General features: G+C 47.4%; 1 protein-coding gene across 1 annotated transcript in view; it reads right to left on the bottom strand.

The window, feature by feature from the left end:
- LOC135513356 (probable JmjC domain-containing histone demethylation protein 2C) overlaps positions 1 to 27,249 on the bottom strand; it is a 351,376-nt gene that overhangs the window by 278,584 nt on the left and 45,543 nt on the right. The window contains 1 exon segment of the mRNA XM_064936284.1: positions 13,923 to 14,099. Coding sequence (XP_064792356.1) covers positions 13,923 to 14,099 — 177 coding nt within the window.

Here is a 27,249-nt window from a genome sequence, read left to right on the forward strand (position 1 = left end):
CCCAGTCGCCCTCTCTACCTCCCCCAGCCCTCTCTTCCGCCCCAGTCGCCCTCTCTTCCTCCCCAGTCACCCTCTCTTCCTCCCCAGTCGCCCTCTCTACCTCCCCCCAGCCCTCTCTTCCTCCCCCGTCGCCCTCTCTTCCTCCCCAGTCACCCTCTCTTCCTCCCCCGTCACCCTCTCTTCCTCCCGCCAGCACTCTCTTCCTCCCCGTCACCCTCTCTTCCTCCCCAGTCGCCCTCTCTTCCTCCCAGTCGCCCTCTCTTCCTCCCCGTCGCCCTCTCTTCCTCCCCAGTCACCCTCTCTTCCTCCCCCGTCACCCTCTCTTCCTCCCCCCAGCCCTCTCTTCCTCCCCAGTCACCCTCTCTTCCTCCCCAGTCGCCCTCTCTTCCTCCCCCAGCCCTCTCTTCCTCCCCCGTCGCCCTCTCTTCCTCCCCCGTCGCCCTCTCTTCCTCCCCCCTCGCCCTCTCTTCCTCCCCCGTCGCCCTCTCTTCCTCCCCGTCGCCCTCTCTTCCTCCCCAGTCGCCCTCTCTTCCTCCTCCCCCCGTCGCCCTCTCTTCCTCCCCGTCGCCCTCTCTTCCTCCCCCGTCGCCCTCTCTTCCTCCCCCGTCGCCCTCTCTTCCTCCCCGTCGCCCTCTCTTCCTCCCCAGTCGCCCTCTCTTCCTCCCCCAGCCCTCTCTTCCTCCCCCGTCACCCTCTCTTCCTCCCCCGTCACCCTCTCTTCCTCCCCCAGCCCTCTCTTCCTCCCCCCAGCCCTCTCTTCCTCCCCAGTCGCCCTCTCTTCCTCCCCAGTCGCCCTCTCTTCTTCCTCCCCAGTCGCCCTCTCTTCCTCCCCCCAGCCCTCTCTTCCTCCCCCGTCGCCCTCTCTTCCTCCCCCCAGTCGCCCTCTCTTCCTCCCCAGTCGCCCTCTCTTCCTCCCAGTCGCCCTCTCTTCCTCCCAGTCGCCCTCTCTTCCTCCCAGTCGCCCTCTCTTCCTCCCAGTCGCCCTCTCTTCCTCCCAGTCGCCCTCTCTTCCTCCCCAGTCGCCCTCTCTTCCTCCCCAGTCGCCCTCTCTTCCTCCCCGTCGCCCTCTCTTCCTCCCCCCAGCCCTCTCTTCCTCCCCCGTCACCCTCTCTTCCTCCCCCGTCACCCTCTCTTCCTCCCCCGTCACCCTCTCTTCCTCCCCCGTCACCCTCTCTTCCTCCCCCGTCACCCTCTCTTCCTCCCCCGTCACCCTCTCTTCCTCCCCCCAGCCCTCTCTTCCTCCCCAGTCACCCTCTCTTCCTCCCCAGTCACCCTCTCTTCTTCCTCCCCAGTCGCCCTCTCTTCTTCCTCCCCAGTCGCCCTCTCTTCCTCCCCCCAGCCCTCTCTTCCTCCCCCGTCACCCTCTCTTCCTCCCCCCAGTCGCCCTCTCTTCCTCCCCAGTCGCCCTCTCTTCCTCCCCAGTCGCCCTCTCTTCCTCCCCGTCGCCCCTCTTCCTCCCCAGTCACCCCTCTTCCTCCCCCGTCACCCTCTCTTCCTCCCCCAGCCCTCTCTTCCTCCCCAGTCACCCTCTCTTCCTCCCCAGTCACCCTCTCTTCCTCCCCAGTCGCCCTCTCTTCCTCCCCCCAGCCCTCTCTTCCTCCCCCGTCACCCTCTCTTCCTCCCCCGTCACCCTCTCTTCCTCCCCCCAGCCCTCTCTTCCTCCCCAGTCACCCTCTCTTCCTCCCCCCTCGCCCAGCCTGTTTCATTTGTCTGACAAGAGTTCAGGTGATCCTGTCCTCTCTCCTCCTGTCCTCTCTGCTGTATGCCAGGCAGAGCAGAGACAGCACTCTGTGGACCAAAATGAGGTCAGATGGAAAAAAATGAAAGGGTAAGGAAGGCTATAAATAATGTCCAGCTGTGCTCTGAGCACATTGAGACTCGCTGCGGTCTCTCCGCCTCACTAGAATGAGGTCTGCTGCACAGCGGAACACAAATAGTCTAGTATACATCAGAAAGCAACCATTTAAAATGCTTTGTTGATATATTTTGATCAGCATGTTAAGCCAACCTCATTTGTGCCGTCTCAGCTTTGTCAACAAAGCAATACAAATGGATTAACTCCTACGGAGGTTCCATCACAACACATAACCAATGATTATATTAGCAATGTCATTTGCACAACTATTTGAAAACGCACTGCTATTTGAAAGCAGTGCCACCTTGCCAGCAAAACACTAAGATCACACAACATAGATCTATTCTGTACTACTAACAATAAGATCACACAACATAGATCTATTCTGTACTACTATCAATAAGATGACACGACATAGATCTGTTCTCTACTACTAACAATAAGATGACAACATAGATCTGTTCTCTATTCTCTACTACTAACAATAAGATGACACAACATAGATCTATTCTCTATTCTCTACTACTAACAATAAGATGACACAACATAGATCTATTCTCTACTACTAACAATAAGATGACACAACATAGATCTATTCTCTACTACTAACAATAAGATGACAACATAGATCTATTCTCTACTACTAACAATAAGATGACAACATAGATCTTTTCTCTACTACTAACAATAAGATGACACGACATAGATCTGTTCTCTATTCTCTACTACTAACAATAAGATGACATGACATAGTAGTAGAGAATAGATCTATGTCATGTCATCTTATTGTTAGTAGTAGAGAATAGAGAAAAGATCTAACAATAAGATGACACGATATAGATATGTTCTCTATTCTCTACTACTAACAATAAGATGATCTATTCTCTACTACTAACAATAAGATGATCTATTCTCTACTACTAACAATAAGATGCATGAAATTACTGCCACTTTTCCTTTCCTGTGGTCTGCCAAGACTCCAACACGAAAGCTTAAACATGTTAAAATGAGCCCTGTTCTGAACCAGCAGGCAGACGGCCAACCCGGAGTGCAAGACCAAGCCTCCATTAGGTTTAAAGCCAACTCTGTGCTCTCCTCCCCTTTCCAGGGCAGACGGGCTGGGAGTCACAGGCTCCAGACTAATTAATAGGAGAGAGAGAAAGAGAGAGTGACCCAGAGTCTCTCAGAGCGTTCACAGTCAAACCCACTGACACCCCGATCAGATCACAGCAAAATCACAGTCTACTAGAACAGAGCAATACTCAGTCATGAGGCATCAAAGACAAAGGAACTGAATAGTATTAAGAAATGCTATAGATAGAAGGAAAGTAATGTGGAAACCAACCAAAAAACAATTAGACAACACATTCAATCCCTTTCAGACGACTTCCTGGGTAAAACATTTCACTATAATAGTGAAGGTGTCAACTTGCCAGTAGAAAACCTAAACAGAATATTTGACCTCTATCAAACCAAAAAATATCAAACAGAAAACCAAAGAAAAATAACAATGACAAACGGTTTGATGAAGAATACAAAAACCTAAGAAAGAAGTGAAGAAACCTGCCCAACCACAAACATAGAGACCCAGAAAACCTGAGTCTACGCCTTCACTATGGTGAATCACTAAAACAATACAGAAATACACTACGGAAAAAGAAGGAACAGCACGTCAGAAATCAGCTCAACGTAATTGAAGAATCCATAGACTAATTCTGGTAGAATCGGAACACACACACACACAACACGAAGAGTTATCTATCCAAAATGGAGATGTATGGGGGGTAAACCACTTCTCCAATCTTTCTGGCTTTATAACATAGAACAAAAACATATACACATCTTAGAATCAACTATTAAAGACCAGAACCCATTGTTTTCTCCAATTACCTTGAATGAACTACAGGACAAAATACAAACCCTCCAACCCAGAAAGGCCTGTGGTGATGATGGTATCCTTAATGAAATGATCAAATAAACAGACAACAAATTCCAATTGGCTGAACTTATACTCATTAACATCATCCTTAATCATATCCTCAATGAAATTAAAAATTATACAGAGTTTATATTTAGACAAGTGGAATTTGTTGTCTGACATCATTGTCAGCTCTGGCATCTTCCCCAATATTTGGAACCAAGGACTGATCACCCCAATCCACAAAGGTAGACAAATTTGACCCCAATAACTTCCGTGGAATATGCGTCAACAGCAACCTTGGGGAAAATCCTCTGCATTATCATTAACAGCAGACTCGTACATTTCCTCAGCGAAAAACAATGTACTGAGCAAATGTCAAATTGCCATTTTACCAAATGATCGTACAACAGACCACGTATTCACCCTGCACACCCTAATTGACAAACAAACCAAAACAAAGGCAATTGTTTTTGCCCCCCCCCCCAAATAAAAATAAAAGTATACAATAATTAAAGAGCAGCAGTAAAATAACAATAGCAGGGCTGTATACAGGCGGTACCGGTACAGAGTCAATGTGGAGGCTATATACAGGGGGTACCGGTACAGAGCCAATGTGGAGGCTATATACAGGGGGTACCGGTACAGAGCCAATGTGGAGGCTATATACAGGGGGTACCGGTACAGAGCCAATGTGGAGGCTATATACAGGGGGTACCGGTACAGAGTCAATGTGGAGGCTATATACAGGGGGTACCGGTACATAGTTAATGTTGAGGCTATATACAGGGGGTACCGGTACATAGTTAATGTTGAGGCTATATACAGGGGGTACCGGTACATAGTTAATGTTGAGGCTATATACAGGGGGTACCAGTACAGAGTCAATGTGGAGGCTATATACAGGGGGTACCGGTACAGAGTCAATGTGGAGGCTATATACAGGGGGTACCGGTACAGAGCCAATGTGGAGGCTATATACAGGGGGTACCGGTACAGAGTCAATGTGCGGAGGCACCGGTTAGTCGAGGTAATTGAGGTAGTATGTACATGTAGGTAGAGTTAAAGTGGCTATGCATAGATAATACCAGAGTAGTAGCAGCATATGGGGGCGATACAAATAGTCTGGGGGAGCCATTTGATTAGCTGTTTAGAAACCTCTTGGACCTAGACTTGTATCATATACAATCAACGAATTGACGGGGGCACCGGAACAGTCTGCAGCACCCGGCCTCACTCTACAACGATCTGAAGTCAAACGTCTACTGTTTCCCCAAACTCTGTCAAGAGGACACAGTTTCATTAGAGGAATCGGTCCCTTCATCTGAGCTGCTCTATTAAATATGGAGATAGATTAACATCTGGTATTGATGGAAAACCTCCTGAAGTACTTTGGGATGAGCTCGGACCAGTTATTCTTCAATCACTTCATATCGCTTAAAAGGACAAATCCCCAGAGGCATCAACACAGCTATGACATCCCCTAAGAAAGGAAAAGACCTTGTGCCGATTTTAAGCCAATCAGTTTAAACTCGGAACAGAAATGGAGATGTATGACTAAGTTCTAGTCCCGCGCTTAGAGAAAGTTATTAACAAGCTCATACATCCGGACCAAACAGGGTTTATTAAGCCCAAGATCTACTGGTTACAACCAGGATGTCTATCTAGACAAGACCCATTCACCATACAACCAGGATGTATATCTAGACACGACCCATTCACCATACAACCAGGATGTATATCTAGACACGACCCATTCTAACCCATTCACCATACAACCAGGATGTATATCTAGACACGACCCATTCTAACCCATTCACCATACAACCAGGATGTATATCTAGACACGACCCATTCACCATACAACCAGGATGTATATCTAGACACGACCCATTCTAACCCATTCACCATACAACCAGGATGTATATCTAGACAAGACCCATTCTAACCCATTCACCATACAACCAGGATGTATATCTAGACACGACCCATTCACCATACAACCAGGATGTATATCTAGACATGACCCATTCACCATACAACCAGGATGTATATCTAGACACTACCCATTCTAACCCATTCACCATACAACCAGGATGTATATCTAGACAAGACACATTCACCATACAACCAGGATGTATATCTAGACACGACCCATTCTAACCCATTCACCATACAACCAGGATGTATATCTAGACACTACCCATTCTAACCCATTCACCATACAACCAGGATGTATATCTAGACAAGACCCATTCACCATACAACCAGGATGTATATCTAGACACGACCCATTCTAACCCATTCACCATACAACCAGGATGTCTATCTAGACACGACCCATTCTAACCCATTCACCATACAACCAGGATGTATATCTAGACACGACCCATTCACCATACAACCAGGATGTATATCTAGACACGACCCATTCTAACCCATTCACCATACAACCAGGATGTATATCTAGACACGACCCATTCACCATACAACCAGGATGTATATCTAGACACGACCCATTCTAACCCATTCACCATACAACCAGGATGTATATCTAGACACGACCCATTCTAACCCATTCACCATACAACCAGGATGTATATCTAGACACGACCCATTCACCATACAACCAGGATGTATATCTAGACACGACCCATTCACCATACAACCAGGATGTATATCTAGACAAGACCCATTCTAACCCATTCACCATACAACCAGGATGTATATCTAGACAAGACCCATTCTAACCCATTCACCATACAACCAGGATGTATATCTAGACACGACCCATTCACCATACAACCAGGATGTATATCTAGACAAGACCCATTCTAACCCATTCACCATACAACCAGGATGTATATCTAGACAAGACCCATTCACCATACAACCAGGATGTATATCTAGACACGACCCATTCTAACCCATTCACCATACAACCAGGATGTATATCTAGACACGACCCATTCTAACCCATTCACCATACAACCAGGATGTATATCTAGACACGACCCATTCTAACCCATTCACCATACAACCAGGATGTATATCTAGACACGACCCATTCTAACCCATTCACCATACAACCAGGATGTATATCTAGACAAGACCCATTCACCATACAACCAGGATGTATATCTAGACACGACCCATTCACCATACAACCAGGATGTATATCTAGACACGACCCATTCACCATACAACCAGGATGTATATCTAGACACGACCCATTCTAACCCATTCACCATACAACCAGGATGTATATCTAGACACGACCCATTCACCATACAACCAGGATGTATATCTAGACAAGACCCATTCTAACCCATTCACCATACAACCAGGATGTATATCTAGACATGACCCATTCACCATACAACCAGGGTGTATATCTAGACAAGACCCATTCACCATACAACCAGGATGTATATCTAGACAAGACCCATTCACCATACAACCAGGATATATATCTAGACAAGACCCATTCACCATACAACCAGGATGTATATCTAGACACGACCCATTCACCATACAACCAGGATGTATATCTAGACACGACCCATTCTAACCCATTCACCATACAACCAGGATGTATATCTAGACACGACCCATTCTAACCCATTCACCATACAACCAGGATGTATATCTAGACAAGACCCATTCTAACCCATTCACCATACAACCAGGATGTATATCTAGACACGACCCATTCACCATACAACCAGGGTGTATATCTAGACACGACCCATTCACCATACAACCAGGATGTATATCTAGACACGACCCATTCACCATACAACCAGGATGTATATCTAGACACGACCCATTCTAACCCATTCACCATACAACCAGGATGTATATCTAGACACGACCCATTCTAACCCATTCACCATACAACCAGGATGTATATCTAGACACGACCCATTCACCATACAACCAGGATGTATATCTAGACACGACCCATTCTAACCCATTCACCATACAACCAGGATGTATATCTAGACAAGACCCATTCTAACCCATTCACCATACAACCAGGATGTATATCTAGACACGACCCATTCACCATACAACCAGGATGTATATCTAGACACTACCCATTCTAACCCATTCACCATACAACCAGGATGTATATCTAGACACGACCCATTCACCATACAACCAGGATGTATATCTAGACACTACCCATTCTAACCCATTCACCATACAACCAGGATGTATATCTAGACAAGACCCATTCACCATACAACCAGGATGTATATCTAGACACGACCCATTCTAACCCATTCACCATACAACCAGGATGTATATCTAGACACGACCCATTCTAACCCATTCACCATACAACCAGGATGTATATCTAGACAAGACCCATTCTAACCCATTCACCATACAACCAGGATGTATATCTAGACACGACCCATTCTAACCCATTCACCATACAACCAGGATGTATATCTAGACAAGACCCATTCACCATACAACCAGGATGTATATCTAGACACGACCCATTCTAACCCATTCACCATACAACCAGGATGTATATCTAGACACTACCCATTCTAACCCATTCACCATACAACTAGGATGTATATCTAGACAAGACCCATTCACCATACAACCAGGATGTATATCTAGACACGACCCATTCTAACCCATTCACCATACAACCAGGATGTCTATCTAGACACTACCCATTCTAACCCATTCACCATACAACCAGGATGTATATCTAGACACGACCCATTCACCATACAACCAGGATGTATATCTAGACACGACCCATTCACCATACAACCAGGATGTATATCTAGACAAGACCCATTCTAACCCATTCACCATACAACCAGGATGTATATGTAGACAAGACCCATTCTAACCCATTCACCATACAACCAGGATGTATATCTAGACACGACCCATTCTAACCCATTCACCATACAACCAGGATGTATATCTAGACAAGACCCATTCACCATACAACCAGGATGTATATCTAGACACGACCCATTCTAACCCATTCACCATACAACCAGGATGTATATCTAGACAAGACCCATTCACCATACAACCAGGATGTATATCTAGACACGACCCATTCACCATACAACCAGGATGTATATCTAGACACGACCCATTCACCATACAACCAGGATGTATATCTAGACAAGACCCATTCTAACCCATTCACCATACAAACAGGATGTATATCTAGACACTACCCATTCTAACCCATTCACCATACAACCAGGATGTATATCTAGACAAGACCCATTCACCATACAACCAGGATGTATATCTAGACAAGACCCATTCTAACCCATTCACCATACAACCAGGATGTATATCTAGACACGACCCATTCACCATACAACCAGGATGTATATCTAGACACGACCCATTCTAACCCATTCACCATACAACCAGGATGTATATCTAGACACGACCCATTCACCATACAACCAGGATGTATATCTAGACACGACCCATTCACCATACAACCAGGATGTATATCTAGACACGACCCATTCTAACCCATTCACCATACAACCAGGATGTATATCTAGACACGACCCATTCACCATACAACCAGGATGTATATCTAGACAAGACCCATTCTAACCCATTCACCATACAACCAGGATGTATATCTAGACATGACCCATTCACCATACAACCAGGGTGTATATCTAGACAAGACCCATTCACCATACAACCAGGATGTATATCTAGACAAGACCCATTCACCATACAACCAGGATGTATATCTAGACAAGACCCATTCACCATACAACCAGGATGTATATCTAGACACGACCCATTCACCATACAACCAGGATGTATATCTAGACACGACCCATTCTAACCCATTCACCATACAACCAGGATGTATATCTAGACACGACCCATTCTAACCCATTCACCATACAACCAGGATGTATATCTAGACAAGACCCATTCTAACCCATTCACCATACAACCAGGATGTATATCTAGACACGACCCATTCACCATACAACCAGGGTGTATATCTAGACACGACCCATTCACCATACAACCAGGATGTATATCTAGACACGACCCATTCACCATACAACCAGGATGTATATCTAGACACGACCCATTCTAACCCATTCACCATACAACCATGATGTATATCTAGACACTACCCATTCACCATACAATCAGGATGTATATCTAGACAAGACCCATTCACCATACAACCAGGATGTATATCTAGACACGACCCATTCACCATACAACCAGGATGTATATCTAGACATGACCCATTCTAACCCATTCACCATACAACCATGATGTATATCTAGACACTACCCATTCACCATACAATCAGGATGTATATCTAGACAAGACCCATTCACCATACAACCAGGATGTATATCTAGACACGACCCATTCTAACCCATTCACCATACAACCAGGATGTATATCTAGACACGACCCATTCACCATACAACCAGGATGTATATCTAGACACGACCCATTCACCATACAACCAGGATGTATATCTAGACAAGACCCATTCACCATACAACCAGGATGTATATCTAGACACGACCCATTCTAACCCATTCACCATACAACCAGGATGTATATCTAGACACGACCCATTCACCATACAACCAGGATGTATATCTAGACACTACCCATTCTAACCCATTCACCATACAACCAGGATGTATATCTAGACACGACCCATTCACCATACAACCAGGATGTATATCTAGACAAGACCCATTCTAACCCATTCACCATACAACCAGGATGTATATCTAGACAAGACCCATTCTAACCCATTCACCATACAACCAGGATGTATATCTAGACACGACCCATTCACCATACAACCAGGATGTATATCTAGACACGACCCATTCACCATACAACCAGGATGTATATCTAGACAAGACCCATTCTAACCCATTCACCATACAACCAGGATGTATATCTAGACAAGACCCATTCTAACCCATTCACCATACAACCAGGATGTATATCTAGACACGACCCATTCACCATACAACCAGGATGTATATCTAGACAAGACCCATTCTAACCCATTCACCATACAACCAGGATGTATATCTAGACACGACCCATTCTAACCCATTCACCATACAACCAGGATGTATATCTAGACACGACCCATTCACCATACAACCAGGATGTATATCTAGACACGACCCATTCACCATACAACCAGGATGTATATCTAGACACGACCCATTCACCATACAACCAGGATGTATATCTAGACACGACCCATTCTAACCCATTCACCATACAACCAGGATGTATATCTAGACACGACCCATTCTAACCCATTCACCATACAACCATGATGTATATCTAGACACTACCCATTCACCATACAATCAGGATGTATATCTAGACACGACCCATTCACCATACAACCAGGATGTATATCTAGACACGACCCATTCACCATACAACCAGGATGTATATCTAGACACGACCCATTCTAACCCATTCACCATACAACCAGGATGTATATCTAGACACGACCCATTCACCATACAACCAGGATGTATATCTAGACACTACCCATTCTAACCCATTCACCATACAACCAGGATGTATATCTAGACACGACCCATTCACCATACAACCAGGATGTATATCTAGACAAGACCCATTCTAACCCATTCACCATACAACCAGGATGTATATCTAGACACGACCCATTCACCATACAACCAGGATGTATATCTAGACACGACCCATTCACCATACAACCAGGATGTATATCTAGACACGACCCATTCACCATACAACCAGGATGTATATCTAGACAAGACCCATTCTAACCCATTCACCATACAACCAGGATGTATATCTAGACAAGACCCATTCTAACCCATTCACCATACAACCAGGATGTATATCTAGACACGACCCATTCACCATACAACCAGGATGTATATCTAGACAAGACCCATTCTAACCCATTCACCATACAACCAGGATGTATATCTAGACACGACCCATTCTAACCCATTCACCATACAACCAGGATGTATATCTAGACACGACCCATTCACCATACAACCAGGATGTATATCTAGACACGACCCATTCACCATACAACCAGGATGTATATCTAGACACGACCCATTCACCATACAACCAGGATGTATATCTAGACACGACCCATTCTAACCCATTCACCATACAACCAGGATGTATATCTAGACACGACCCATTCTAACCCATTCACCATACAACCAGGATGTATATCTAGACACGACCCATTCACCATACAACCAGGATGTATATCTAGACACGACCCATTCTAATCCATTCACCATACAACCAGGATGTATATCTAGACATGACCCATTCTAACCCATTCACCATACAACCAGGATGTATATCTAGACACGACCCATTCACCATACAACCAGGATGTATATCTAGACAAGACCCATTCTAACCCATTCACCATACAACCAGGATGTATATCTAGACACGACCCATTCACCATACAACCAGGATGTATATCTAGACACGACCCATTCTAACCCATTCACCATACAACCAGGATGTAAACAAGGTTGCCCCGCCTCCCCTATGCTATTTGCTCTCTCTTGAACCACTGGTCCAAACACACGTCAAAATTCGGCTTCATCACATATCACAATCAAACACACTAAACAAGAAGTTTCCCTGTCTGCAGAGGACATACTGCTCTGTCACAAACACTCAGAAATCCATCCAGCAAAACATGGCTATTTTCACAGCATTCAGGTCATGGTCAGATTACAAGATCAACTGGTCTCCGTCAGCTCTGCCACCTCTTACCTCAGCTGTGTCTGGTTACAAGACCAACTGGTCCTCATCAGCTCTACTAGCGCTTTACTAGCTGCTCAGAAAGACACCCCCCTCTATCACTTCACTAGCTGCTCAGAAAGACCCCCCCCCTCTATCACTTCACTAGCTGCTCAGAAAGACCCCCCCCTCTATCACTTCACGAGCTGCTCAGAAAGACACCCCCCAAAGACACCCCCTCTATCACTTCACTAGCTGCTCAGAAAGACACCCCCCTCTATCACTTCACTAGCTGCCCAGAAAGACCCCCCTCTATCACTTCACGAGCTGCTCAGAAAGACACCCCCTCTATCACTTCACTAGCTGCTCAGAAAGACACCCCCCTCTATCACTTCACTAGCTGCTCAGAAAGACACCCCCCTCTATCACTTCACTAGCTGCTCAGAAAGACACCCCCCTCTATCACTTCACTAGCTGCTCAGAAAGACACCCCCCCTCTATCACTTCACTAGCTGCTCAGAAAGACACCCCCTCTATCACTTCACTAGCTGCTCAGAAAGACACCCCCTCTATCACTTCACTAGCTGCTCAGAAAGACACCCCCTCTATCACTTCACTAGCTGCTCAGAAAGACACCCCCTCTATCACTTCACTAGCTGCTCAGAAAGACACCCCCTCTATCACTTCACTAGCTGCTCAGAAAGACCCCCCTCTATCACTTCACTCGCTGCTCAGAAAGACACCCCCCAAAGACACCCCCCTCTATCACTTCACTAGCTGCTCAGAAAGACACCCCCCCCTATCACTTCACTAGCTGCTCAGAAAGACACCCCCAAAGACACCCCCTCTATCACTTCACTAGCTGCTCAGAAAGACACACCCTCTATCACTTCACTAGCTGCTCAGAAAGACCCCCCTCTATCACTTCACTAGCTGCTCAGAAAGACACCCCCCTATCACTTCACTAGCTGCTCAGAAAGACACCCCCAAAGACACCCCCTCTATCACTTCACTAGCTGCTCAGAAAGACACCCCCTCTATCACTTCACTAGCTGCTCAGAAAGACACCCCCTCTATCACTTCACTAGCTGCTCAGAAAGACACCCCCTCTATCACTTCACTAGCTGCTCAGAAAGACCCCCCCCCCACACCACAGAATCATTGTAATCCTATGTACCACAGATCTATAATCCTTGTTACCATGGTAATCCTCAGTGGGTATAGGTAACGGAGAGAGCGCTGAGATCAATGCAGAGAGAGCAGAGAGCTACAGTAACAGATGTTCTGAGTCCAGGGAGACAAGGCACCATGGAAGACAGCTGGATCAGTCCTTACCAGAGCTGGCCACTGGATGTGCTTGTCTTTAGTCCCCTGGGGGTTCTCCACCAGCAGGGTGCCCTCTCTCCTCTTGGCCCAAACCAGCTGCTGCTCCAGCAGGAACACCTGGAAGTCCTCGTACACTTTCACCCACTCACGCTTCTCCCACTCCAGGTCATCAAACTCCACGTACACCTGGGAGGAGAGAGGAGAGGGGGTGAGCTCATGGGTGTACATAGAGAGGGTGTGTGTGTGTACACAGAGGGATAACAACCCATTCTGCAGTTTGTTGTTTCACATGACCTTTCCCACCACGGACGAGAGGTCAGTAGACTGACAGAGTTTGAGATAGTGTTCACGTTTTCATATTGAAAAGAGGATACAATCAGGTCCATAAACGTCAACTCCAGCGTTCAATACAACTAGTAGATATTACTGTCTAAACCCTCACAGACAGTGTTCAATACAACTAGTAGATATTACTGTCTAAACCCTCTCAGACAGTGTTCAATACAACTAGTAGATATTACTGTCTAAACCCTCACAGACAGTGTTCAATACAACTAGTAGATATTACTGTCTAAACCCTCACACAGTGTTCAATACAACTAGTAGATATTACTGATAAACCCCTCACAGACAGTGTTCAATACAACTAGTAGATATTACTGTCTAAACCCTCACACAGTGTTCAATACAACTAGTAGATATTACTGATAAACCCCTCACACAGCGTTCAATACAACTAGTAGATATTACTGATAAAACCCTCACAGACAGTGTTCAATACAACTAGTAGATATTACTGATAAACCCCTCACAGACAGTGTTCAATACAACTAGTAGATATTACTGATAAAACCCTCACAGACAGTGTTCAATACAACTAGTAGATATTACTGATAAACCCCTCACAGACAGTGTTCAATACAACTAGTAGATATTACTGATAAACCCTCACAGACAGTGTTCAATACAACTAGTAGATATTACTGTCTAAACCCTCAGACAGTGTTCAATACAACTAGTAGATATTACTGTCTAAACCCTCACACAGTGTTCAATACAACTAGTAGATATTACTGTCTAAACCCTCACACAGTGTTCAATACAACTAGTAGATATTACTGTCTAAACCCTCACAGACAGTGTTCAATACAACTAGTAGATATTACTGATAAACCCCTCACAGACAGTGTTCAATACAACTAGTAGATATTACTGATAAAACCCTCACAGACAGTGTTCAATACAACTAGTAGATATTACTGATAAACCCCTCACAGACAGTGTTCAATACAACTAGTAGATATTACTGATAAAACCCTCACAGACAGTGTTCAATACAACTAGTAGATATTACTGATAAAACCCTCACAGACAGTGTTCAATACAACTAGTAGATATTACTGATAAACCCCTCACAGACAGTGTTCAATACAACTAGTAGATATTACTGTCTAAACCCTCACACAGTGTTCAATACAACTAGTAGATATTACTGATAAAACCCTCACAGACAGTGTTCAATACAACTAGTAGATATTACTGTCTAAACCCTCACAGACAGTGTTCAATACAACTAGTAGATATTACTGTCTAAACCCTCACAGACAGTGTTCAATACAACTAGTAGATATTACTGATAAAACCCTCACAGTGTTCAATACAACTAGTAGATATTAAAAGGAGACCATCTGACTCTGGGTCGGCAGATAAAGGAGACCATCTGACTCTGGGTCGGCAGATAAAGGAGACCATCTGACTCTGGGTCGGCAGATAAAGGAGACCATCTGACTCTGGGTCGGCAGATAAAGAGACCATCTGACTCTGGGTCGGCAGATAAAGGAGACCATCTGACTCTGGGTCGGCAGATAAAGGAGACCATCTGACTCTGGGTCGGCAGATAAAGGAGACCATCTGACTCTGGGTCGGCAGATAAAGGAGACCATCTGACTCTGGGTCGGCAGATAAAGGAGACCATCTGACTCTGGGTCGGCAGATAAAGGAGACCATCTGACTCTGGGTCGGCAGATAAAGGAGACCATCTGACTCTGGGTCGGCAGATAAAGGAGACCATCTGACTCTGGGTCGGCAGATAAAGGAGAACATCTGACTCTGGGTCGGCAGATAAAGGAGACCATCTGATGACTCTGGGTCGGCAGATAAAGGAGACCATCTGACTCTGGGTCGGCAGATAAAGGAGACCAACTGACTCTGGGTCGGCAGATAAAGGAGACCATCTGACTCTGGGTCGGCAGATAAAGGAGACCATCTGACTCTGGGTCGGTAAATAAAGGAGACCATCTGACTCTGGGTCAGTAAATAAAGGAGACCATCTGACTCTGGGTCGGTAAATAAAGGAGACCATCTGATTCTGGGTCAGTAGATAATGGGCCCCATAACTTTAAGATCTTATTTAAATAGCCAAAGACAGAAGAACACAGCAAAGCAACAACAACTTAGGCAAGTTGTTAAGGATGACATCAGTTCTGCCAAAATGGACCAGCTAAATATTATCCCTGTACCAGAGCTGTAATGATTCATGTGATGGTCAACAGTACAGATCGAATGTTATTTTCACTTTGCCACTCTGACCATCAGATAAGACTGTTGACCTCTCTGCTATTGAACTGCTATAACCCTTGGAGACAGAGACAACAAATCACTTACATGAAGTACTGTTTGGTAGACATGAAAACAAGATACAGGACTAAATGTTAATACTTGAAATAACTGCTATGATCAATGTCTGTGACTTCCACCAGCATAGTAACAACATGCCATGCTACCCCCCGAGGCCTGCTGTCCACGGTTAGGATAGAGCCACTAGTTAAAAGGCCCTGGCTTTAGTGACAACATGTCCATGCTACCCCCCGAGGCCTGCTGTCCACGGTTAGGATAGAGCCACTAGTTAAAAGGCCCTGGCTTTAGTGACAACGTGTCCATGCTACCCCCCGAGGCCTGCTGTCCACGGCTAGGATAGAGCCACTGGTTAAAAAGCCCTGGCTTTAGTGACAACATGTCCATGCTACCCCCCGAGGCCTGCTGTCCACGGTTAGGATAGAGCCACTAGTTAAAAGGCCCTGGCTTTAGTGACAACGTGTCCATGCTACCCCCCGAGGCCTGCTGTCCACGGCTAGGATAGAGCCACTAGTTAAAAGGCCCTGGCTTTAGTGACAACGTGTCCATGCTACCCCCCGAGGCCTGCTGTCCACGGCTAGGATAGAGCCACTAGTTAAAAGGCCCTGGCTTTAGTGACAACGTGTCCATGCTACCCCCCGAGGCCTGCTGTCCACGGCTAGGATAGAGCCACTAGTTAAAGGCCCTGGCTTTAGTGACAACATGTCCATGCTACCCCCCGAGGCCTGCTGTCCACGGCTAGGATAGAGCCACTAGTTAAAAGGCCCTGGCTTTAGTGACAACGTGTCCATGCTACCCCCCGAGGCCTGCTGTCCACGGTTAGGATAGAGCCACTAGTTAAAAGGCCCTGGCTTTAGTGACAACATGTCCATGCTACCCCCCGAGTCCTGCTGTCCACGGCTAGGATAGAGCCACTAGTTAAAAGGCACTGGCTTTAGTGACCTCTAATTCTAGCTTCTCTGGGTTTGATGCCAGGTACTATGTGATCAGACGAGGTGATAAATAACTAGCAATAAGTTAGCCTACCCAACAGCACGAGTCCACTTGGTTGCTCACAGCAACACCGCACTGACAGGGAAAAGGCCTGACAGAGGAGCATTGAGAGCTCTCTCTCTCTCTCTCCAGTAGCAGCCTAACAGTCTACCCGACACCAGCAGCAGCCTAACAGTCTACCCGACACCAGCAGCAGCCTAACAGTCTACCAGACACCAGCAGCAGCCTAACAGTCTACCCGACACCAGCAGCCTAACAGTCTAACCGACACCAGCAGCAGCCTAACAGTCTACCCGACACCAGCAGCAGCCTAACAGTCTACCCGACACCAGCAGCAGCCTAACAGTCTACCAGACACCAGCAGCAGCCTAACAGTCTACCCGACACCAGCAGCAGCCTAACAGTCTAACCGACACCAGCAGCCTAACAGTCTACCCGACACCAGCAGCAGCCTAACAGTCTACCCGACACCAGCAGCAGCCTAACAGTCTACCCGACACCAGCAGCAGCCTAACAGTCTACCCGACACCAGCAGCAGCCTAACAGTCTACCCGACACCAGCAGCAGCCTAACAGTCTACCCGACACCAGCAGCAGCCTAACAGTCTAACCGACACCAGCAGCAGCCTAACAGTCTACCCGACACCAGCAGCAGCCTAACAGTCTACCCGACACCAGCAGCAGCCTAACAGTCTACCCGACACCAGCAGCAGCCTAACAGTCTACCCGACACCAGCAGCAGCCTAACAGTCTAACCGACACCAGCAGCAGCCTAACAGTCTACCCGACACCAGCAGCAGCCTAACAGTCTACCCGACACCAGCAGCAGCCTAACAGTCTACCCGACACCAGCAGCAGCCTAACAGTCTACCCGACACCAGCAGCAGCCTAACAGTCTACCCGACACCAGCAGCAGCCTAACAGTCCAACCGACACCGGCAGTCCAACCGCCCAACCGACACCGGCAGCCCAACCGACACCGGCAGCCCAACCGACACCGGCAGCCCAACCGACACCGGCAGCCCAACCGACACCGGCAGCCCAACCGACACCGGCAGCCCAACCGACACCGGCAGCCCAACCGACACCGGCAGCCCAACCGACACCGGCAGCCCAACCGACACCGGCAGTCTAACCCCCCCTCCCTGCTCGAATTCAACTCACACACCCGTGAAAAGGGGGGAGGAGAAGGAAATGGAGGGAAAGAGGAGGAGAGGGAAATGGAGGGAAAGAGGAGGAGAGGGAAAGAGGAGGAGAGGGAAATGGAGGGAAATAGGAGGAGAGGGAAATGGAGGGAAAGAGGAGGAGAGGGAGAGGAGGAGAGGGAAATGGAGGGAAAGAGGAGGAGAGGGAAATGGAGGGAAATAGGAGGAGAGGGAAATGGAGGGAAAGAGGAGGAGAGGGAGAGGAGGAGAGGGAAATGGAGGGAAAGAGGAGGAGAGGGAAATGGAGGGAAAGAGGAGGAGAGTGAAAGAGGAGGATAGGGAAATGGAGGGAAAGGGGAGGAGAGGGAAATGGAGGGAAAGAGGAGGAGAGGGAAATGGAGGGAAAGAGGAGGAGAGGGAAATGGAGGGAAAGACCGACAGACCGAGGCAGACCGAGAAAGAAAGCCTGAAAGAGACGGTGAGAGAGAGACTAGAGGGATTTCCAAATAGAGAAGGACATTAATAAAGCCATCAATGTGACACCGTAGAGAGATGAGCTGACCCCCCCCCCCAGCTGATTAAAGCAGACTGTATTACCTTAATGTCAGAGCTTCTCTCTCCTTAATAAAGACATCAATGTGACACCGTAGAGAGATGAGCTGACCCCCCCAGCTGATTAAAGCAGACTGTATTACATTAATGTCAGAGCTTCTCTCTCCTTAATAAAGACATCAATGTGACACCGTAGAGAGATGAGCTGACCCCCCCAGCTGATTAAAGCAGACTGTATTACCTTAATGTCAGAGCTTCTCTCTCCTTAATAAAGACATCAATGTGACACCGTAGAGAGATGAGCTGACCCCCCCCAGCTGATTAAAGCAGACTGTATTACATTAATGTCAGAGCTTCTCTCTCCTTAATAAAGACATCAATGTGACACCGTAGAGATAAGAGCTGACCCCCCCAGCTGATTAAAGCAGACTGTATTACCTTAATGTCAGAGCTTCTCTCTCCTTAATAAAGACATCAATGTGACACCATAGAGAGATGAGCTGACCCCCCCCCAGCTGATTAAAGCAGACTGTATTACCTTAATGTCAGAGCTTCTCTCTCCTTAATAAAGACATCAATGTGACACCATAGAGAGATGAGCTGACCCCCCAGCTGATTAAAGCAGACTGTATTACCTTAATGTCAGAGCTTCTCTCTCCTTAATAAAGACATCAATGTGACACCATAGAGAGATGAGCTGACCCCCCCAGCTGATTAAAGCAGACTGTATTACCTTAATGTCAGAGCTTCTCTCTCCTTAATAAAGACATCAATGTGACACCGTAGAGAGATGAGCTGACCCCCCCAGCTGATTAAAGCAGACTGTACTACCTTAATGTCAGAGCTTCTCTCTCCTTAATAAAGACATCAATGTGACACCATAGAGAGATGAGCTGACCCCCCCAGCTGATTAAAGCAGACTGTATTACCTTAATGTCAGAGCTTCTCTCTCCTTAATAAAGACATCAATGTGACACCATAGAGAGATGAGCTGACCCCCCCCCAGCTGATTAAAGCAGACTGTATTACCTTAATGTCAGAGCTTCTCTCTCCTTAATAAAGACATCAATGTGACACCGTAGAGAGATGAGCTGACCCCCCCAGCTGATTAAAGCAGACTGTATTACCTTAATGTCAGAGCTTCTCTCTCCTTAATAAAGACATCAATGTGACACCGTAGAGAGATGAGCTGACCCCCCAGCTGATTAAAGCAGACTGTATTACCTTAATGTCAGAGCTTCTCTCTCCTTAATAAAGACATCAATGTGACACCATAGAGAGATGAGCTGACCCCCCCCAGCTGATTAAAGCAGACTGTATTACCTTAATGTCAGAGCTTCTCTCTCCTTAATAAAGACATCAATGTGACACCGTAGAGAGATGAGCTGACCCCCCCAGCTGATTAAAGCAGACTGTATTACCTTAATGTCAGAGCTTCTCTCTCCTTAATAAAGACATCAATGTGACACCGTAGAGAGATGAGCTGACCCCCCCAGCTGATTAAAGCAGACTGTATTACCTTAATGTCAGAGCTTCTCTCTCCTTAATAGACCAATTAGTCTACTCCCTACACTCAGTAAGATATTGGAGGGTATTGTGAGTAGACAAATGTGGGAGTATATGGAAAAGAATGATTTGATTACAGCCAATCAGCATGCTTATTGCAAAAACCATTCCACTACCACTGCATTGGTTGACATGACTGACCAGTGGCTCAATGCTATGGATAATGGCAGGTTTGTAGGTGTACTATTTTTAGATTTCAGTGCAGCATTTGATTTAGTGGATCATGAAATTATTTTGACAAAATGAATGCATTATGGTTTTAAGGAGGTAGCATTGAATTGGGTCCAGTCATATCTCACTGACAGTTAACAGTCCACCTATATCAATGGTTCATTTTCTTCCCCTCGTGTTAAACTGTGGAATACCGCAGGGCAGCTGCCTTGGGCCACTTCTCTACTTAATATACACCAACGACCTTCCCTACACTTTGGTTGAAACTCAAGCTACTATATTTGCAGATGATACTACAATTTATACAGCAAAACAGTCGGTTCAACAGGTACAGCAAGCTTAGCAAGGAGATTTGGAGATGATCAGGAAATGCATCATCTAGTGAAGTTAGGAGGCTGCAGAATGCACAGAATAAAGCAGCAAGGATTGTTTTAAGGCGGAGATATGGTTCTTCTGTTGCAGTCATGCGCAGTGTTCTTGGTTGGTCATCAATCGACAAGGTAATTGAAAAAAACATGCTTATCTTATTTGATAATATACATCATTTAAAACGGCCAAGTTCTATTCACAATGGTATTCAGTTGGTAAGAGACAGACATTCCGTAAATACTAGGAATAGATTGTCCACCTATGTTATCCAATAGAATTGTCCACCATCTATGTGTTATCCAGTACTAGGAATAGATTGTCCACCATCTATGTGTTATCCAGTACTAGGAATAGATTGTCCACCATCTATGCGTTATCCAGTACTAGGAAATGACTTAAATGTAAATGTAAATGTAAATAGATTGTCCATCATCTATGTGTTATCCAGTACTAGGAATAGATTGTCCACCATCTATGCGTTATCCAGACAGAAAAAAGAAATGGTCAAAAGAACATTTAGGTTTAGAGCAATAAAGAAATGGAATAAATTGAGCAAACTAGAAACCTTTCAATATATAAGTTTAAACATTATTTAAAAACAATTTAAATATAGTATATAGAAATGTTGAGGGACTATAGTAGATGAAGAATCAATATTTTTTTTATTTTTTTTAGATTGAGTATTTATTGGGTCATTATGCTAGTGTATTATGTATGTTTGTGATAGTGTGTTATATGTGAAAGTGTGTTTGTATTATAAATTGTATTTTAATGTTAAGGACTCTTGGAAGATTAGTCCAAATGGGGACGAAAAGAGATCCTAATAAAATCAAATCAAATAAAGACATCAATGTGACACCGTAGAGAGATGAGCTGACCCCCCCAGCTGATTAAAGCAGACTGTATTACCTTAATGTCAGAGCTTCTCTCTCCTTAATAAAGACATCAATGTGACACCGTAGAGAGATGAGCTGACCCCCCCCCCAGCTGATTAAAGCAGACTGTATTACCTTAATGTCAGAGCTTCTCTCTCCTTAATAAAGACATCAATGTGACACCATAGAGAGATGAGCACCCCCCCCCCCAGCTGATTAAAGCAGACTGTATTACCTTAATGTCAGAGCTTCTCTCTCCTTAATAAAGACATCAATGTGACACCGTAGAGAGATGAGCTGACCCCCCCAGCTGATTAAAGCAGACTGTATTACCTTAATGTCAGAGCTTCTCTCTCCTTAATAAAGACATCAATGTGACACCGTAGAGATGAGCTGACCCCCCCCAGCTGATTAAAGCAGACTGTATTACCTTAATGTCAGAGCTTCTCTCTCCTTAATAAAGACATCAATGTGACACCGTAGAGAGATGAGCTGACCCCCCCAGCTGATTAAAGCAGACTGTATTACCTTAATGTCAGAGCTTCTCTCTCCTTAATAAAGACATCAATGTGACACCGTAGAGAGACCCTCCAGAACCCCCCCAGCTGATTAAAGCAGACTGTATTACCTTAATGTCAGAGCTTCTCTCTCCTTAATAAAGACATCAATGTGACACCGTAGAGAGATGAGCTGACCCCCCCCAGCTGATTAAAGCAGACTGTATTACCTTAATGTCAGAGCTTCTCTCTTCATTACCTTCTCTCTGCTCCCACCCCAGAACACAGCTCTAATATCTGTTAGCTCTACAGCATGACCTATGACCCTCCCCCAGAACACAGCTCTACAGACCACGTTGTGTTGGTGAACATGAATAATATCTGTTACTATGACCCCCAGAACACAGCTCTACAGACCACATTGTGTTGGTGACCCCCCCCCAGAACACATGAACATGAATAATATCTGTTACTATGACCCCCAGAACACAGCTCTACAGACCACATTGTGTTGGTTAACATGAATAATATCTGTTACTATGACCCCCCCAGAACACAGCTCTACAGACCACATTGTGTTGGTTAACATGAATAATATCTGTTACTATGACCCCCCCCCCAGAACACAGCTCTACAGACCACATTGTGTTGGTGAACATGAATAATATCTGTTACTATGACCCCCCCAGAACACAGCTCTACAGACCACATTGTGTTGGTTAACATGAATAATATCTGTTACTATGACCCCCAGAACACAGCTCTACAGACCACATTGTGTTGGTTAACATGAATAATATCTGTTACTATGACCCCCCCAGAACACAGCTCTACAGACCACATTGTGTTGGTTAACATGAACAGCTCTACAGACCACATTATCTGTTAACATGATCTGTTACCCCCCCAGAACACAGCTCTACAGACCACATTGTGTTGGTTAACATGAATAATATCTGTTACTATGACCCCCAGAACACAGCTCCCCATTGTGTTGGTTAACAGAACACAGCTCTACAGACCACATTGTGTTGGTTGAACATGAATAATATCTGTTACTATGACCCCCCCAGAACACAGAACACAGCTCTACAGACCACAGACCACATTGTGTTGGTTAACATGAATAATATCTGTTACTATGACCCCCAGAACACAGCCCCCCAGAACACAGCTCAGAACACAGACCACATTGTGTTGGTTAACATGAATAATATCTGTTACTATGACCCCCCCAGAACACAGCTCTACAGACCACGTTGTGTTGGTTAACATGAATAATATCTGTTACTATGACCCCCAGAACACAGAACACAGCTGACCCCCCCCCAGAACACAGACCACATTGTGTTGGTTAACATGAGCTCTACAGACCACATTGTGTTGGTTAACCTGTTACAGACCCCCAGAACAAGCCCTGTAACATGTACTAGACCTCATTTGTTCCCCATCTGTTAATGACCACACAGCTCCCTCCCACATTTTTGGTTAACATGGGACCCCCCAGAACACAGTTATACATTGTGTTGGTTAACATGAATAATATCTGTTACTATGACCCCCCCCCCCCAGAACACAGCTCTACAGACCACATTGTGTTTGCCATTCACAGACAGAATTAATCTGATGTATTGACCCCCTGAACTCTACAGACCACAGGCTGCACCACTACAAGGGTTCCTGACATCACAGCCAGGTGAGCTGCACTCCCAGAACACAGACAGACCACAAACATGAATAAATCCCCACAGGACCGTCCTGCTACAGACCACATTTATCTGTTACTATGACCCCCCAGAACACAGCTCTTACAGACCACCTCCCCACAGGACACAGCTCTACAGACCACATTCCTTTAACATGAATAATATCCTCCCCACAGGACCACCCTCCTTACAGACCACCTCCCCACAGGACCGACCCTGGGGAACATGAATAATATCTGTTACTTACCTCCCCACAGGACCACATTGTGTTGGTAACCTGCTTGACCCCCCAGAACACAGCTCCCCACAGGACCGTTACCCTCCCAGAACACCCTACAGACCACCCCACAGGACACAGCTCCAGACCCTTCCCTCCCCCACAGGACCACCATGAATAATATCCCTCCCCACAGGACCACCTGAATAATATCTTACCTCCCCACAGGACCACCCTCCTTCCCTCCCCACAGGACACGACCACCCTGTTCCTTCCCTCCCCACAGGACCAGACCCCTCCTTGACCCCTCCCCACAGGACCGACCCTCCCCCCAGAACACCCTCCTTCCCTCCCCACAGGACCATTGTGTTGGTTAACATGAATAATATCCCTCCTTCCCTCTGTTACTATGACCCCCCCCACAGGACCACCCTGTTCCTTCCCTCCCCACAGGACCACCCTCCTTCCCTCCCCACAGGACCGAACACCCTCCTTCCCTCCCCACAGGACACGTTAACATGAATAATATCTGTTACTATCCCCCCAGAACACCTCCCCACAGGACCACCCTCCTTTAACCCTGACCCCCCCCACAGGACCACCATGAATAATATCCTTGACCCCCAGAACCCTCCCCACAGGACTATGACCCCCCCAGAACACAGCCCTCCTTGACCCCCCCCCAGAACACAGCCTCCCCACAGGACCACATTGTGTTGGTGAACATGAATAATATCTGTTACTATGACCCCCCCAGAACACCTCTACAGACCACTAACCCCACAGGACCACCCTCCTTCACCTCTACCCACAGGACCGACCCCCCCCCCCCCTCCTTCCCCTCCCCACAGGACCGAACACCCTCCTTAACCCTCCCCACAGGACCGAACATGAATAATATCCCTCCTTCCCTCCCCACAGGACCACCACCTCCTTCCCTCCCCACAGGACCGAACACAGCCCTCCTTCCCTGACCCCCCACAGGACCAGAACACAGCTCTACAGACCACATTGTGTTGGTGAACATGAATAATATCCCTCCCCACAGGACCACCCCCCCAGAACACCCTCCTTCCCTCCCCACAGGACCACCCTCCTTCCCTCCCCACAGGACCGACCCCATGAATAATATCCTTCCCCCCAGAACACCCCACAGGACCAGAACACCCTCCTTCAGAACCCTCCCCACAGGACCGAACACCCTCCTTCCCTCCCCACAGGAACACCCTCCTTCCCTCCCCACAGGACCGCCCTCCTTCCCTCCCCACATTGTGTTGGGACCGCCCTCCTTCCCTCCCCACAGGACCGCCCTCCTTCCAGAACACAGCTCTACCCTCCCCACAGGACCACCCTCCTTCCCTCCCCACAGGACCGCCCTCCCCTCCTTCCCTCCTTCCCTCCCCACAGGACCGCCCTCCCCCCTCCTTCCCTCCCCACAGGACGCCCTCCTACCACCCTCCCTCCCCACAGGACCACCCTCCTTCCCTCCCCACAGGACCTCCTCCCCTCCCCACAGGACCGCCCTCCTTCCCTCCCCACAGGGACCGCCCTCCTCCCCTCCCCACAGGACCTCCTTCCCTCCCCACAGGACCGCCCCTCCTTTCCTCCCCACAGGACCGCCCCCTCCTTCCCTCCTCCTTCCTCCCCACAGGACCGCCCTCCTCCCCTCCCCACAGGACCGCCCTGCTTCCCTCCCCTCCTTCCCTCCCCACAGGACCGCCCTCCTTCCCTCCCCACAGGACCGCCCTCCTTCCCTCCCCACAGGACCGCCCCCTTCCCTTCCCTCCCCACAGGACCGCCCTCCTTCCCTCCCCACAGGACCGACCCCTCCTTTTCCCTCCCCACAGGACCACCCTCCTTCCCTCCCCACAGGACCACCCTCCTTCCCTCCCCACAGGACCACCCTCCTCCCCACAGGACCACCCTCCTTCCCTCCCCACAGGACCGCCCTCCTTCCCTCCCCACAGGACCGCCCTCCTCCTCCCTCCCCACAGGACCGCCCTCCTTCCCTCCCCACAGGACCGCCCTCCTTCCCTCACCCTCCTTCCCTCCCCACAGGACCGCCCCACCCTCCTTCCCTCCCCAGGTCCTCCCCTCCTTCCTCCCCACAGGACATTCCCTCCCCACAGGTCCACCACAGGACTGTCCTCATTCCCTCCTTTCCTCCCCCAGGAGTCCACTCCCCACAGGACCTCCTTTCCTCCCCACAGGACTGTCCTCATTCCCTCCCCATAGTCCACCCCACAGGACCGTCCTCAGGACCGCCCTCCCTCCCCCAGGACCGCCCTCCTACCCCCACCCCACAGGACTGTCCTCATTCCTCCCCACCCCCTCCCCACAGGACTGTCCTCATTCCCTCCCCACTCCCCACAGGACTGTCCTCATTCCCTCCCCCCTCCACCCATAGGACCATTCCCTCCCCCAGGAGTCCACCCCACAGGACTGTCCTCATTCCTCCCCACCCCACCCCACAGGACTGTCCTCATTCCCTCCCCATAGTCCACCCCACAGGACTGCCCTCCATTCCCTCCCCCAGGAGTCCACCCCACAGGACTGTCCCATTCCTTCCCTCCCCATAGTCCACCCCACAGGACTGTCCTCAGGATTCCCTC

Source organism: Oncorhynchus masou, chromosome 24, assembly GCF_036934945.1.
Source record: "Oncorhynchus masou masou isolate Uvic2021 chromosome 24, UVic_Omas_1.1, whole genome shotgun sequence".
NCBI lineage: Eukaryota > Metazoa > Chordata > Actinopteri > Salmoniformes > Salmonidae > Oncorhynchus > Oncorhynchus masou.